General features: G+C 32.3%; 1 protein-coding gene across 1 annotated transcript; it reads left to right on the top strand.

Moving 5' to 3' along the window:
• Positions 1-2,850: 2,850 nt before the first annotated feature.
• Positions 2,851-16,482, top strand: LOC126765898 (uncharacterized). Its single transcript, XM_050483568.1, has 4 exons — positions 2,851-5,421; positions 13,691-13,840; positions 15,969-16,365; positions 16,434-16,482. Exons 1-4 carry the CDS (start codon positions 2,877-2,879, stop codon positions 16,480-16,482), a joined length of 3,141 nt encoding a protein of 1,046 aa, XP_050339525.1. The 5' UTR covers positions 2,851-2,876.
• Positions 16,483-17,160: the final 678 nt, after the last annotated feature.

The following is a 17,160-nucleotide window of genomic DNA, read 5'->3' as shown; positions in this document are numbered from 1 at the left end:
TTAAAATTTTCCTTTCACTTAATAATTTATTTAATATTAATAACAAATTTTTTTTCTAAACTTTTCTTTCACAATTTTTTTCTTTCTGTTTTTCCTTATTAATAATTATATTTCTTATGCTACTTACACTATATACAGCTTCATGATGATCCTCGAAACCGATGAGTGTGTATTTGTCCTGTTCCGTGTTTGTACTGAGGTACACCTTCTCACACTGTTTTTGTTTTGTAGGCTTTTGCTGCTTTTCCTTGTCGGTGTCGGTGTCGTTGGAGCGTCCAGGAAGGATTTTCCTATCCTTTTCACGCTCTTAATGTGTTGGTTATTTTTTATCCTTTAATCAGCTCGGCCTGTGAGACCTCTTGTCACCAGTTAAAGGCTAACCTTGTCTTTTTCGCGGCGTTTTTTTCTTTTTTTTAACGGCACTTTTAACTTTCGCAAACCGAACAAGCTTTTTCTTTAGCTCGGGCGCCAATTATTGCCGGTTACATTAAAACGACAAAAAAAATTATTTTTTTGTCAAAATGACCTTTATTAACAAACGTTCTGCTAAGACTAATTACAAATTTTCTTTATCCCTTATTTATAACTTAAAAATTACTTATGCTAGCACTATTAACTTATTTACTTGTGTCGCGTTGTTCCGCGAATGCCGGATGTTGATTTGCAATTGTTGCAATGCTTGCATTATTGTTGGTCAACCTGGCTGTAGTTTGACTGCGAGTGCCGGATGTTATTTGGTTAATTGCTTATCCAGCATTATTCTGCTTATGGCAGTTAACTTTAGTGTTGCTAACTTGTATGTACTCTGCATGTGGTGCATACACAAATTAGGATAAGAAATTTTATAAATAAAGGAGCTCTGGGCAACCAGAGCTGAGTACATTTTTAAATCCGAACCAAACGCGTCTTATTTTAATACATTGGTGAACACGCGAGTGAAAGTGAAATATTCTGTAAAAAAAAAAAAATAATAATATATAAAAAAAAAAGTTCTCAAAATCCTACAGTGAAAGTGAAAGTGTGTTAAAAAAAAGTGTTAAAAAAAAAACATTAATATATATTTTTATAATATATATTATAATAATATTAAAAAAAAAAATTTTACCAAATTTACAGCAACACATTCCACATCCATATTTGAACAAGGTAAGAGCATCTTTAATTTTTTTTTTTTTTTTTAATAATTCATATACAATTGTTTATTTTATTTTTGGGAAAATGAAGAACCAAATAAAATTAGCAGAAGAACTGCAAAAACTTCATTTTAAGTCCATGAGTATGGATATAAATGAAGATTTAATAAATTTGGAAAAACTCCTGGATAGTTTGGACAAAAAATGGGCAGATTTTCAACGAAACCATTTAGAATTGTCCAAAGATCCCAAAATCAAAAATAAAAAAGATAATTATTTTAAAAATGACGTAGAAGGTTCGGTAGGCACGCTTTATTTGACAGCGCACGCCAAGTTAAGCGAATTGGTCGCTATTATTAAAGAAAATAGTGCTCCCAGGAAAATGGAATGCCTTCCAAATCCTGGTTTAGTTCGCAGGCTTCAATTCTTATTAACAGAATTAGAAAAGAATATTGAAGACTGCGAATTAAACGAAATAGTCTCTCTAGACAGTATAGAGAGACTTATAGAAAAAACTCGTGATACTGTGCTTGAATTTATTAGCCAGCACGAAAATGATGAGTTAACGAGTAAATTCTATGATTTAAGAAATAGATTTTACAAACTTAAATTAAAATCCATTAGCAAAAAAATGCTACTAATTTTACGCTGCCTCAAGTAGATATTCCCATCTTTTCAGGAGATTACGCTCAGTGGCAAACTTTTAAAGAATTGTTTGAGCAACTCGTAGTCTGTCAAAATGTTTCAGACACATATAAAATGTGAATTTTAAAAACAAAATTAAGAGGATCGGCTGCAAGTTGTATTGCAAATTTGCCTTCAACCTCGACAAATTTTTCAGTTGCCTGGAACCTTCTTAATGAAAAATTTACGAATAGAAGGTTACTCGCAAACACTTGTTTCAAACAAATTTTAGATGCACCAGTAGTGACTGAGACTGCTTTTAGTGTACGAAAATTTCAAGAAAAAATTTCTGAAAGTACACAAGCATTGGAAAGTCTCAGTTTGTCTGCAGATAATTTGTTGCAAGCTTTATTAAATTATACGCTTGTGCAAAAATTAGACAACAATTTAAGACTTAGGTATGAAAATTCCCTTAAAAACCCTAAGGAAATACCTAGCTTAAATTCACTACAATCGTTTCTGAATCATGAAGGGAATGCGCTAGAAGCAGCACAAGCTTCAAAAACATCACCAAAATTTCAAAATGCAGAATTTAAATGCATAATGGGATGTAATAATTCACACAATATATTTTCTTGTTATAAATTTAAAGCTCTGTCTACTCAAGACAAATGGGATGCAGTAATTAAAAACAAATTATGCACCAAATGTCTTAAATCAGGGCACAATATAAAAGATTGTAAAGGCGATAGTTGCCTCACATGTCAAGGAAACCATCATTTATGGCTCCACAAAGACAAATCCGTTAAAGCAAAAAGCACAGTGATTAAAAATACAAAAAATGATAAATTAAAAAATGATTCTAAACATGTTCTGCTAACCACAGCAATTGTTGGTATAAAAGGTCGTGATGGAAGAATAATAAAGGCACGTGCTTTATTAGATAGTGGGTCTCAAGTTCACCTTATAACCAAAGAACTAAAAACTAAATTAAAACTTCCTTCCAAGAGAGAATCTATGACCATTGAAGGAGTTGGTCAAAACAAGACAAATACAAATGAAAGAGTTAATCTTCATTTAAAATCATTAAAAAATCCTTTCGAAACAAATTGAGACACTATGGTTGTAGAAAAGATTGTGTCGAATGTGCCCACAGAACACATAAAAGTAAAAAAAATTCCAGAGAATATAAAACTGGCCGACCCTTCATTTGGTGTTCCGGGTAAAATTGATTTACTTTTAGGTGCGGACATATTCTTTGATTTCTTAAAAGAAGAGAAATTATCAATCGAAAATGTTAATTACAAACTGCAGAACAGTGTGTTTGGGTGGTTGATATACGGATCAACTAACATAAGCTCCAAATTAGTTCACTGTGGTGTTGTAACATATTTCGATGAAAAAATAGACAATCAACTTAAAAAGTTTTGGGAAATAGAATCAATTGAAAATAAATGTGTTAATCAAACTAAAGAAGAAACACATTGTGAAGAGCACTTTAATAATAACTTTAAAATTTCTATAGATGGTAAATTTACTGTAGCTCTTCCATTCAAAAAAGAAAATATAAATTTAGGTGACTCTTCTTTACAAGCAAAAAGAAGATTTCTTTCTCTGGAGAAAAAGTTTAAAAATAATGAAATTATGAAAGAGCAGTATAAACAATTTATGAAGGAATATATAAGGTTGGGCCATATGGAGGAAATAAAAAATGTTAATATGTTTAAATCGAAATATTATTTACCACACCATTGCGTACTGAAACCAGATAGTACAACTACTAAATTAAGAGTCGTTTTTGATGCATCCTGTAAAACAGACAAGAATGTTTCCTTGAATTCAATAATGCATTCTGGGCCTAAGTTGCAAGAAGACTTATTTAATATTTTGCTGAGATTTAGAAAACATAGGTATGTCTTCACAGCAGACATTGAGAAAATGTTCAGGCAAATATGGATTCGCCCAGAGGATGAAAAATATCAATTAATCTATTGGCGCGATGAAGATAATGAAATACTGCGAACATATACTCTTAAAACAGTTACGTATGGTACTGCAGCTGCACCTTATTTAGCAGTTAAATGTTTGCAGAAAATTGCAGAACTGGAGAGAAATGATTATCCAGAAGTAGCTGAAATTATCAATGTAGATTTTTATATGGATGATCTTATGACAGGAGGAGATAATCTAGATGATGTCAAGTTAATCCAGGACAATATCAAAATAATTTTAAGAAAATATGGATTCAACCTTAGAAAATGGTGTTCCAATAACATTGAACTTCTAAAAAACATTCCTCTTGAAGACAGAGAAAATCAACTTGACTTGAATAAGGAAAATAACAACGAAGTTAAAGCATTAGGTGTCACTTGGACTCCATTCGACGACCACTTTCATATAACTTGCAATTGGAAGTGCAACGACAAAATTACTAAAAGGACCATTCTTTCAGACGTTTCCAAATTATTCGACCCATTGGGCTTTGTAAATCCCGTCACAGTTACTTCTAAAATTTTATTACAAGAAATGTGGAAATCAAAAACTGATTGGGATGAAAAGCCGTCACAGGAAATAGTGGACACTTGGTTAAAAATCAAAGATGAGCTTCCATTGTTAAATCAAATACGAATATCCAGACGTATTTTATGCAATGAACCGGTAAATATTGAGTTACATGGTTTTTGTGATGCTTCGATGAAAGCGTATGGGGCCGTAGTTTATGCAAAATCTGAAAACCAAACAGGTGAAACTTATGTAAATATACTTGCAGCCAAATCACGAGTCGCGCCAATAAAGATAATAACATTGCCGCGGCTTGAACTATGTGCGGCTGTTCTCTTAGTAGAATTAATACAAAAAATTTTAGAAAGTTTGAAATTTAAATTTTCTATTTACTTTTATACAGATTCCACAATAGTATTGAATTGGTTACAGCTAGATCCTGGACGTTTACAGATATTTGTGTCGAATAGAGTAAATTTCATACAAACTAACACCAACATAAATAATTGGAGGCATATCGGCTCAAAAAACAATCCGGCTGATATTATTTCTAGAGGAGTTACACCAAGCGAACTTATCACCAGCAAATTATGGTTAAGAGGACCGGAAATTATTTATACAAATAATTATAAAATCCAACAAAAGGTAAACAATGATAATTTAATTATTCCAGAGATAAAGAAATCCAAGATTGTTATGATTCTAACCGAAAAACAAACAATTCTAATGAATATAAACCATAAAAATAGTTTCGAATTTCTTCAAAACGTTACAGCTAACATATTTAAGTTTATAGATATCATTAGGAAAAAACCATTAATGAATACAATTTTTTATAAACGAAAAGCATTAAATTACATAATTTGTCAAATACAAAAAAAATACTTTGATCTAGAACTAAAACTAATCAATTCCAACAAACGAATTCCAAAAAATTCCAAACTAGCTACTTTAGCTCCAATTGTGGACAGCAATAATATTATAAGAGTAGGAGGTAGGATTCAAAGTAGTAATCTTTCAGAGGATGCTAAGCACCCTATACTTCTCCCTTATGAAGATGAAATTGTTCGTTTATTAGTAAATCATATACATGTTAAACATCTACACATTGGACCACAGGGTTTACTAGCAATAACCAGGCAAAAGTTTTGGATTTTAAGAGGTAGACAATTAGCAAGCAAAGTTGTAAATAAATGTTATAGATGCTTTAAAGCAAACCCTCGGCCCCTACATCAGTTAATGGGAAACTTACCGCAAGATAGACTAATAGGAACGCGTCCATTTTATATAGTAGGAATGGACTTCCTAGGTCCAATTTGGATACATCATAAAATACGTGGAAAAAAGGCTGATAAAGCTTATGTCTGTGTCTTCGTGTGCTTTTCCACGAAGGCAGTACACTTAGAAGTAGTTTCAGATCTTTCTTCAGCAGCTTTTATAGGTGCCCTAAAAAGATTTATTTCTAGGAGAAGTTGCCCCCATAAAATCTATTCAGATAACGGGACCAATTTTATTGGAGCAGCCAATAGTCTTCGCGAAGTTTTTAAGTTATTTCAGAAAGACTCACATAAAACAGAATTATCAAAATTTTGTAATCAAAGAGAAATAACCTGGATAAACATACCAGCAAGATCTCCACATGTAGGAGGATTGTGGGAAGCGGCTGTTAAATCAGTTAAAAAACATTTTTTCCGAGTAGTTGAAGGTATAATGACTTTTGAAGAAATGTCCACACTCATGACACAAATAGAAGCCGTACTTAATTCAAGACCTATTACCCCATTATCAAACAATCCTAATGATCTCCAGGTATTAACACCAGGCCATTTTTTGGTAGGAGAACCATTATCAACTATCGTTGATTCGAACTACAACCAAAGTTACCAAGGGTTAAAGGACCATTGGAAATCGGTCGAAAAGAATTCAAAAGAATTCTGGAAGCGATGGTCCAATGAATATTTAAATGAACTGCAAAAAAGAAACAAATGGCAAGTTCCTTTTGAAAACATCAAAACTGGTACCTTGGTACTTCTTAAAGAAGAAAATATCCCACCATTACAGTGGCGAAGAGGACGTATTGAAAACGTTATTTTAGGCCAAGATGGCAAATGTAGAATGGTAGACGTAAGGACAAGCAATGGTACATCAAAAAGAGCAATACACAATGTTTGTCCTTTTCCTATCGAAGAAAAAACAAGAGATGATCCGATTGAAGTAAATGATAATATACCAAGGCGGTCGACTCGGATAAAAAATAAAAACTTAATCTTAACGTTATTAAACTTACTTATAGTTTTACCATCTGTAAAATGCTTAAATGTAAGTTATTTTAAGAATAGTTCTGGAGTATTTTTGGAACAAAGAGGGCCTGTTGGGTTGACTAGAACAGCGTGGGATATAATTGTCCACATCGATCTTCTTCAATACTCTGTTGAAAAGCAGCAAATTTCAAATTCGTTGAAATATTTGAAGGACTCAACTATATTTAAAGAGGATAAAGTGAACGAAATGGCTCAGCAGCTGCACAACAAGTATTTAGAGATTGAACAGCTGCACGACATCATTGCGTTCACGGGGAGGAGGATGCAACGGAAGACAAGGTCAGTGTTACCCTTTATAGGGTCATTATACCACTCCTTGTTTGGACTGATGGATGAAGAGCATGCAGAAGTTCTTACGCAAAAAATAGAGAAGGCTAAGGAGAACGAAAACTACTTGCTGGGATTATTGCGAAATCAATCTTCAGTGGAAGACGTCACCTTAGATGTTTTAAAACGTCAAAATCAAGCTTAGTGGGATAACTTTAAAAGAATGAACGACTCAATTTATTCAATGAGTTCCATTCTCGATGACCAATTGAAAAGTGAGTTATTTATTGAAACAGCCACCAAACTCAGCACAACAATGGAGACCTTTGAAATGCTTCAAAGAGACATTATAAGCGTCCTTTGGAACTCTAGAGGTAACTTCATGGAAAGGCTGTTGCCGATAAAAAAGTTTGAAGCCCAAATAAAATTAATTTCAAATAATCTTGACCAGAGCTTGCGGCTTCCTGATACTGACCCCTTTGAACTCGGACATATAGCCACTACAACAGCCAAAGTTACTAAAGATTTTATATTGTTTAATATAAAAATACCTTTAGTTGCCAAAACAGAGCTCCATATGTACACAATATACCCATACCCCACAATACATGACGGGTATTTCGTCAGCATTAAGGAAACAAATCGTCACATTATTTTCAACGAAAATAAAACGGTTTTCTATAGCATGACTGATGAAATGTTGTACAGATGTCAACGTATGGTAAGAATGACAATATGTCCACAAGTGCATCCTATCTTTAACGTAGGACATATGCAGACTTGTGAGATGTCATTATTAAAAAATAAAACAGGCATACCACTTAACTGTGAAGTCAATATTATGCCAACGCAAGAATTTTGGTTACAGCTCTCCTCACCTAATACATGGATATTTTCAATGCCATCAAAGGTAGCGGCCAAAACTAGCTGCAATGGTAGTAATCAAACTACCATTCTAAATGGACAAGGCATCATAACTTTAGACACCAATTGCGTTTTGAGGACGGAGAGCGTAAACCTTTGGGCATACAATCTCAAAAGTTCCGGAATTAAGTTTGAAATACCAGGAACTAACCTCACAACACATCTCCCTCCCCTAAAACATTTTAAGCTAAAAGGATCCATACAAGCATTCAAGATACCTGACATTCCGCGACCAACTACCATTTGGGGATTTCCACTGGACTTAGAATGGCATCATATGGTGCATTACGGCATGAATACCACCAACCTAATCCTGTTAATTGCTGGTGGTGTAATCTTAACATTAATCCTACGACGCATCTGCAACGCAGCAAGGAACGTATATCCCATAGGAGGATATATATTTAGAAATTAGTTATTAATATTAGCAAATTGAAAATTATATTAAACATTTAAAAAGTATACAATAAAAATAGTTTATATTAGAAAAATTATAACGAGTTCGATCAGCCAATCTTGTAATTAAAAATGTAATTAACATGCCCAAGATTTATAAATACTTGAATTATTTTGAAGTGTAAACACTTCAACGTGGGCAGTATGTTCAGATTTCTGAACAGTTCTTAACGGCTACAATTGTAAATGAGATATTTTTGTAAATCTGTGTAGAAACAGATATCATATTTCAAATATTTATATGCATTATCGCTAAAATATAAAAACATAGTCCTAAATATAAATATGTATGTACAAATACCCATTGCAATGCTACATGGTATGGGGTTGTTTTCAAGTGCACATGCACATTTGTATTCAATTACCTAAATACATATCCTAAGTCAATATGTTATCTTAAGTAAATATCTTTGTTTGTTAATTGTTGAGTGCATACGTATTGCATATAAATGCATACGTGCCTCATATAAATGTATGTATGTATCTCTATGCGTTTGTTTATGTATTTACTTTGTACTGCCTCAACACTGGCGAAGATAAGCCTGCTTTGAACTATTAAAGGATAAGAAAAAAGGAAAGGAAATGATCCTAAACTATGATAAGAAATGTGTGTATGCCGTTAGGAACATTTATGTTTAAGATATATGTACATACTTCCGTATGTACAGTAGATTAGTATTAAGATATGTGTATGCACTCTGCATGTGGTGCATACATGAATTAGGATAAGGAATTTTATAAATAAAGGAGCTCTGGGCAACCAGAGCTGAGTACATATTTAAATCCGAACCAAACGCGTCTTATTTTTATCATTGGTGACCCCGTAGTTTTTAAAAACACGCGAGTGAAAGTGAAATATTCTGTAAAAAAAAATTTAATAATATATAAAAAAAAAAGTTCTCAAAATCCTACAGTGAAAGTGAAAGTGTGTTTGTGAGAAAGTGTGTTAAAAAAAGCGTGTTAAAAAAAAAAAAATTAATATATATTTTTATTATATATATTATAATAATATTAAAAAAAAAAATTTTACCAAATTTACAGCAACACATTCCACATCCATATTTGAACAAGGTAAGAGCATCTTTCATTTTTTTTTTTATAATTCATATACAATTGTTTATTTTATTTTTGGGAAAATGGAGAACCAAATAAAATTAGCAGAAGAACTGCAAAAACTTCATTTTAAGTCCATGAGTATGGATATAAATGAAGATTTAATAAATTTGGAAAAACTCCTGGATAGTTTGGACAAAAAATGGGCAGATTTTCAACGAAACCATTTAGAATTGTCCAAAGATCCCAAAAATAAAAAAGATAATTATTTTAAAAATGACGTAGAAGGTTCGGTAGGCACGCTTTATTTGACAGCGCACGCCAAGTTAAGCGAATTGATCGCTATTATTAAAGAAAATAGTGCTCCCAGGAAAATGGAATGCCTTCCAAATCCTGGTTTAGTTCGCAGGCTTCAATTCTTATTAACAGAATTAGAAAAGAATATTGAAGACTGCGAATTAAACGAAATAGTCTCTCTAGACAGTATAGAGAGACTTATAGAAAAAACTCGTGATACTGTGCTTGAATTTATTAGCCAGCACGAAAATGATGAGTTAACGAGTAAATTCTATGATTTAAGAAATAGATTTTACAAACTTAAATTAAAATCCATTAGCAAAAAAAATGCTACTAATTTTACGCTGCCTCAAGTAGACATTCCCATCTTTTCAGGAGATTACGCTCAGTGGCAAACTTTTAAAGAATTGTTTGAGCAACTCGTAGTCTCTCAAAATGTTTCAGACACATATAAAATGTGTATTTTAAAAACAAAATTAAGAGGATCGGCTGCAAGTTGTATTGCAAATTTGCCTTCAACCTCGACAAATTTTTCAGTTGCCTGGAACCTTCTTAATGAAAAATTTACGAATAGAAGGTTACTCGCAAACACTTATTTCAAACAAATTTTAGATGCACCAGTAGTGACTGAGACTGCTTTTAGTGTACGAAAATTTCAAGAAAAAATTTCTGAAAGTACACAAGCATTGGAAAGTCTCAGTTTGTCTGCAGATAATTTGTTGCAAGCTTTATTAAATTATACGCTTGTGCAAAAATTAGACAACAATTTAAGACTTAGGTATGAAAATTCCCTTAAAAACCCTAAGGAAATACCTAGCTTAAATTCACTACAATCGTTTCTGAACCATGAAGGGAATGCACTAGAAGCAGCACAAGTTTCAAAAACATCACCAAAATTTCAAAATGCAGAATTTAAATGCATAATGGGATGTAATAATTCACACAATATATTTTATTGTTATAAATTTAAAGCTCTGTCTACTCAAGACAAATGGGATGCAGTAATTAAAAACAAATTATGCACCAAATGTCTTAAAACAGGGCACAATATAAAAGATTGTAAAGGCGATAGTTGCCTCACATGTCAAGGAAACCATCATTTATGGCTCCACAAAGACAAATCCGTTAAAGCAAAAAGCACAGTGATTAAAAATACAAAAAATGATAAATTAAAAAATGATTCTAAACATGTCCTGCTAACCACAGCAATTGTTGGTATAAAAGGTCGTGATGGAAGAATAATAAAGGCACGTGCTTTATTAGATAGTGGGTCTCAAGTTCACCTTATAACCAAAGAACTAAAAAATAAATTAAAACTTCCTTCCAAGAGAGAATCTATGACCATTGAAGGAGTTGGTCAAAACAAGACAAATACAAATGAAAGAGTTAATCTTCATTTAAAGTCATTAAAAGATCCTTTCGAAACAAATTTAGACACTATGGTTGTAGAAAAGATTGTGTCGAATGTGCCCACAGAACACATAAAAGTAAAAAAAATTCCAGAGAATATAAAACTGGCCGACCCTTCATTTGGTGTTCCGGGTAAAATTGATTTACTTTTAGGTGCGGACATATTCTTTGATTTCTTAAAAGAAGAGAAATTATCAATCGAAAACGTTAATTACAAACTGCAGAACAGTGTGTTTGGGTGGTTGATATACGGATCAACTAACATAAGCTCCAAATTAGTTCACTGTGGTGTTGTAACATATTTCGATGAAAAAATAGACAATCAACTTAAAAAGTTTTGGGAAATAGAATCAATTGAAAATAAATGTGTTAATCAAACAAAAGAAGAAACACATTGTGAAGAGCACTTTAATAATAACTTTAAAATTTCTATAGATGGTAAATTTACTGTAGCTTTTCCATTCAAAAAAGAAAATATAAATTTAGGTGACTCTTCTTTACAAGCAAAAAGAAGATTTCTTTCTCTGGAGAAAAAGTTTAAAAATAATGAAATTATGAAAGAGCAGTATAAACAATTTATGAAGGAATATATAAGGTTGGGCCATATGGAGGAAATAAAAAATGTTAATATGTTTAAATCGAAATATTATTTACCACACCATTGCGTACTGAAACCAGATAGTACAACTACTAAATTAAGAGTCGTTTTTGATGCATCCTGTAAAACAGACAAGAATGTTTCCTTGAATTCAATAATGCATTCTGGGCCTAAGTTGCAAGAAGACTTATTTAATATTTTGCTGAGATTTAGAAAACATAGGTATGTCTTCACAGCAGACATTGAGAAAATGTTCAGGCAAATATGGATTCGCCCAGAGGATGAAAAATATCAATTAATCTATTGGCGCGATGAAGATAATGAAATACTGCGAACATATACTCTTAAAACAGTTACGTATGGTACTGCAGCTGCACCTTATTTAGCAGTTAAATGTTTGCAGAAAATTGCAGAACTGGAGAGAAATGATTATCCAGAAGTAGCTGAAATTATCAATGTAGATTTTTATATGGATGATCTTATGAGAGGAGGAGATAATCTAGATGATGTCAAGTTAATCCAGGACAATATCAAAATAATTTTAAGAAAATATGGATTCAACCTTAGAAAATGGTGTTCCAATAACATTGAACTTCTAAAAAACATTCCTCTTGAAGACAGAGAAAATCAACTTGACTTGAATAAGGAAAATAACAACGAAGTTAAAGCATTAGGTGTCACTTGGACTCCATTCGACGACCACTTTCATATAACTTGCAATTGGAAGTGCAACGACAAAATTACTAAAAGGACCATTCTTTCAGACGTTTCCAAATTATTCGACCCATTGGGCTTTGTAAATCCCGTCACAGTTACTTCTAAAATTTTATTACAAGAAATGTGGAAATCAAAAACTGATTGGGATGAAAAGCCGTCACAAGAAATAGTGGACACTTGGTTAAAAATCAAAGATGAGCTTCCATTGTTAAATCAAATACGAATATCCAGACGTATTTTATGCAATGAACCGGTAAATATTGAGTTACATGGTTTTTGTGATGCTTCGATGAAAGCGTATGGGGCCGTAGTTTATGCAAAATCTGAAAACCAAACAGGTGAAACTTATGTAAATATACTTGCAGCCAAATCACGAGTCGCGCCAATAAAGATAATAACATTGCCGCGGCTTGAACTATGTGCGGCTGTTCTCTTAGTAGAATTAATACAAAAAATTTTAGAAAGTTTGAAATTTAAATGTTCTATTTACTTTTATACAGATTCCACAATAGTATTGAATTGGTTACAGCTAGATCCTGGACGTTTACAGATATATATGTCGAATAGACTAAATTTCATACAAACTAACACCAACATAAATAATTGGAGGCATATCGGCTCAAAAGACAATCCGGCTGATATTATTTCTAGAGGAGTTACACCAAGCGAACTTATCACCAGCAAATTATGGTTAAGAGGACCGGAAATTATTTATACAAATAATTGTAAAATCCAACAAAAGGTAAACAATGATAATTTAATTATTCCAGAGATAAAGAAATCTAAGATTGTTATGATTCTAACCGAAAAACAAACAATTGTAATGAATATAAACAATAAAAATAGTTTCGAATTTCTACAAAACGTTACAGCTAACATATTTAAGTTTATAGATATCATTAGGAAAAAACCATTAATGAATACAATTTTTTATAAACGAAAAGCATTAAATTACATAATTTGTAAAATACAAAAAAAATACTTTGATCTAGAACTAAAACTAATCAATTCCAACAAACGAATTCCAAAAAATTCCAAACTAGCCACTTTAGCTCCAATTATGGACAGCAATAATATTATAAGAGTAGGAGGTAGGATTCAAAGTAGTAATCTTTCAGAGGATGCTAAGCACCCTATACTTCTCCCTTATGAAGATGAAATTGTTCGTTTATTAGTACATCATATACATGTTAAACATCTACACATTGGACCACAGGGTTTACTAGCAATAACCAGGCAAAAGTTTTGGATTTTAAGAGGTAGACAATTAGCAAGCAAAGTTGTAAATAAATGTTATAGATGCTTTAAAGCAAACCCTCGGCCCCTACATCAGTTAATGGGAAACTTACCGCAAGATAGATTAATAGGAACGCGTCTATTTTATATAGTAGGAATGGACTTCCTAGGTCCAATTTGGATACATCATAAAATACGTGGAAAAAAGGCTGATAAAGCTTATGTCTGTGTCTTCGTGTGCTTTTCCACGAAGGCAGTACACTTAGAAATAGTTTCAGATCTTTCTTCAGCAGCTTTGATAGGTGCCCTAAAAAGATTTATTTCTAGGAGAAGTTGCCCACATAAAATCTATTCAGATAACGGGACCAATTTTATTGGAGCAGCCAATAGTCTTCGCGAAGTTTTTAAGTTATTTCAGAAAGACTCACATAAAACAGAATTATCAGAATTTTGTAATCAAAGAGAAATAACCTGGATAAACATACCAGCAAGATCTCCACATGTAGGAGGATTGTGAGAAGCGGCTGTTAAATCAGTTAAAAAACATTTTTTCCGAGTAGTTGAAGGTATAATGACTTTTGAAGAAATGTCCACACTCATGACACAAATAGAAGCCGTACTTAATTCAAGACCTATTACCCCATTATCAAACAATCCAAATGATCTCCAGGTATTTTTTGGTAGGAGAACCATTATCAACTATCGTTGACACGAACTACAACCAAAGTTACCAAGGGTTAAAGGACCATTGGAAATCGGTCGAAAAGAATTCAAAAGAATTCTGGAAGCGATGGTCCAATGAATATTTAAATGAACTGCAAAAAAGAAATAAATGGCAAGTTCCTTTTGAAAATATCAAAACTGGTACCTTGGTACTTCTTAAAGAAGAAAATATCCCACCATTACAGTGGCGAAGAGGACGTATTGAAAACGTTATTTTAGGCCAAGATGGCAAATGTAGAATGGTAGACGTAAGGACAAGCAATCTTACATCAAAAAGAGCAATACACAATGTTTGTGTATTGGTCGTGATGGAAGAATAATAAAGGCACGTGCTTTATTAGATAGTGGGTCTCAAGTTCACCTTATAACCAAAGAACTAAAAACTAAATTAAAACTTCCTTCCAAGAGAGAATCTATGACCATTGAAGGAGTTGGTCAAAACAAGACAAATACAAATGAAAGAGTTAATCTTCATTTAAAGTCATTAAAAGATCCTTTCGAAACAAATTTAGACCCTATGGTTGTAGAAAAGATTGTGTCGAATGTGCCCACAGAACACATAAAAGTAAAAAAAATTCCAGAGAATATAAAACTGGCCGACCCTTCATTTGGTGTTCCGGGTAAAATTGATTTACTTTTAGGTGCGGACATATTCTTTGATTTCTTAAAAGAAGAGAAATTATCAATCGAAAATGTTAATTACAAACTGCAGAACAGTGTGTTTGGGTGGTTGATATACGGATCAACTAACATAAGCTCCAAATTAGTTCACTGTGGTGTTGTAACATATTTCGATGAAAAAATAGACAATCAACTTAAAAAGTTTTGGGAAATAGAATCAATTGAAAATAAATGTGTTAATCAAACTAAAGAAGAAACACATTGTGAAGAGCACTTTAATAATAACTTTAAAATTTCTATAGATGGTAAATTTACTGTAGCTTTTCCATTCAAAAAAGAAAATATAAATTTAGGTGACTCTTCTTTACAAGCAAAAAGAAGATTTCTTTCTCTGGAGAAAAAGTTTAAAAATAATGAAATTATGAAAGAGCAGTATAAACAATTTATGAAGGAATATATAAGGTTGGGCCATATGGAGGAAATAAAAAATGTTAATGTAAATGTTTAAATCGAAATATTATTTACCACACCATTGCGTACTGAAACCAGATAGTACAACTACTAAATTAAGAGTCGTTTTTGATGCATCCTGTAAAACAGACAAGAATGTTTCCTTGAATTCAATAATGCATTCTGGGCCTAAGTTGCAAGAAGACTTATTTAATATTTTGCTGAGATTTAGAAAACATAGGTATGTCTTCACAGCAGACATTGAGAAAATGTTCAGGCAAATATGGATTCGCCCAGAGGATGAAAAATATCAATTAATCTATTGGCGCGATGAAGATAATGAAATACTGCGAACATATACTCTTAAAACAGTTACGTATGGTACTGCAGCTGCACCTTATTTAGCAGTTAAATGTTTGCAGAAAATTGCAGAACTGGAGAGAAATGATTATCCAGAAGTAGCTGAAATTATCAATGTAGATTTTTATATGGATGATCTTATGAGAGGAGGAGATAATCTAGATGATGTCAAGTTAATCCAGGACAATATCAAAATAATTTTAAGAAAATATGGATTCAACCTTAGAAAATGGTGTTCCAATAACATTGAACTTCTAAAAAACATTCCTCTTGAAGACAGAGAAAATCAACTTGACTTGAATAAGGAAAATAACAACGAAGTTAAAGCATTAGGTATCACTTGGACTCCATTCGACGACCACTTTCATATAACTTGCAATTGGAAGTGCAACGACAAAATTACTAAAAGGACCATTCTTTCAGACGTTTCCAAATTATTCGACCCATTGGGCTTTGTAAATCCCGTCACAGTTACTTCTAAAATTTTATTACAAGAAATGTGGAAATCAAAAACTGATTGGGATGAAAAGCCGTCACAAGAAATAGTGGACACTTGGTTAAAAATCAAAGATGAGCTTCCATTGTTAAATCAAATACGAATATCCAGACGTATTTTATGCAATGAACCGGTAAATATTGAGTTACATGGTTTTTGTGATGCTTCGATGAAAGCGTATGGGGCCGTAGTTTATGCAAAATCTGAAAACCAAACAGGTGAAACTTATGTAAATATACTTGCAGCCAAATCACGAGTCGCGCCAATAAAGATAATAACATTGCCGCGGCTTGAACTATGTGCGGCTGTTCTCTTAGTAGAATTAATACAAAAAATTTTAGAAAGTTTGAAATTTAAATGTTCTATTTACTTTTATACAGATTCCACAATAGTATTGAATTGGTTACAGCTAGATCCTGGACGTTTACAGATATATATGTCGAATAGACTAAATTTCATACAAACTAACACCAACATAAATAATTGGAGGCATATCGGCTCAAAAGACAATCCGGCTGATATTATTTCTAGAGGAGTTACACCAAGCGAACTTATCACCAGCAAATTATGGTTAAGAGGACCGGAAATTATTTATACAAATAATTGTAAAATCCAACAAAAGGTAAACAATGATAATTTAATTATTCCAGAGATAAAGAAATCTAAGATTGTTATGATTCTAACCGAAAAACAAACAATTGTAATGAATATAAACAATAAAAATAGTTTCGAATTTCTACAAAACGTTACAGCTAACATATTTAAGTTTATAGATATCATTAGGAAAAAACCATTAATGAATACAATTTTTTATAAACGAAAAGCATTAAATTACATAATTTGTAAAATACAAAAAAAATACTTTGATCTAGAACTAAAACTAATCAATTCCAACAAACGAATTCCAAAAAATTCCAAACTAGCCACTTTAGCTCCAATTATGGACAGCAATAATATTATAAGAGTAGGAGG

This window comes from Bactrocera neohumeralis, unplaced genomic scaffold, assembly GCF_024586455.1.
Source record: "Bactrocera neohumeralis isolate Rockhampton unplaced genomic scaffold, APGP_CSIRO_Bneo_wtdbg2-racon-allhic-juicebox.fasta_v2 cluster11, whole genome shotgun sequence".
Classification (NCBI taxonomy): Eukaryota; Metazoa; Arthropoda; class Insecta; order Diptera; family Tephritidae; genus Bactrocera; species Bactrocera neohumeralis.
Note: the sequence above shows the minus strand (reverse complement) of the source record. Positions and strands in the feature narration are given on the sequence as shown.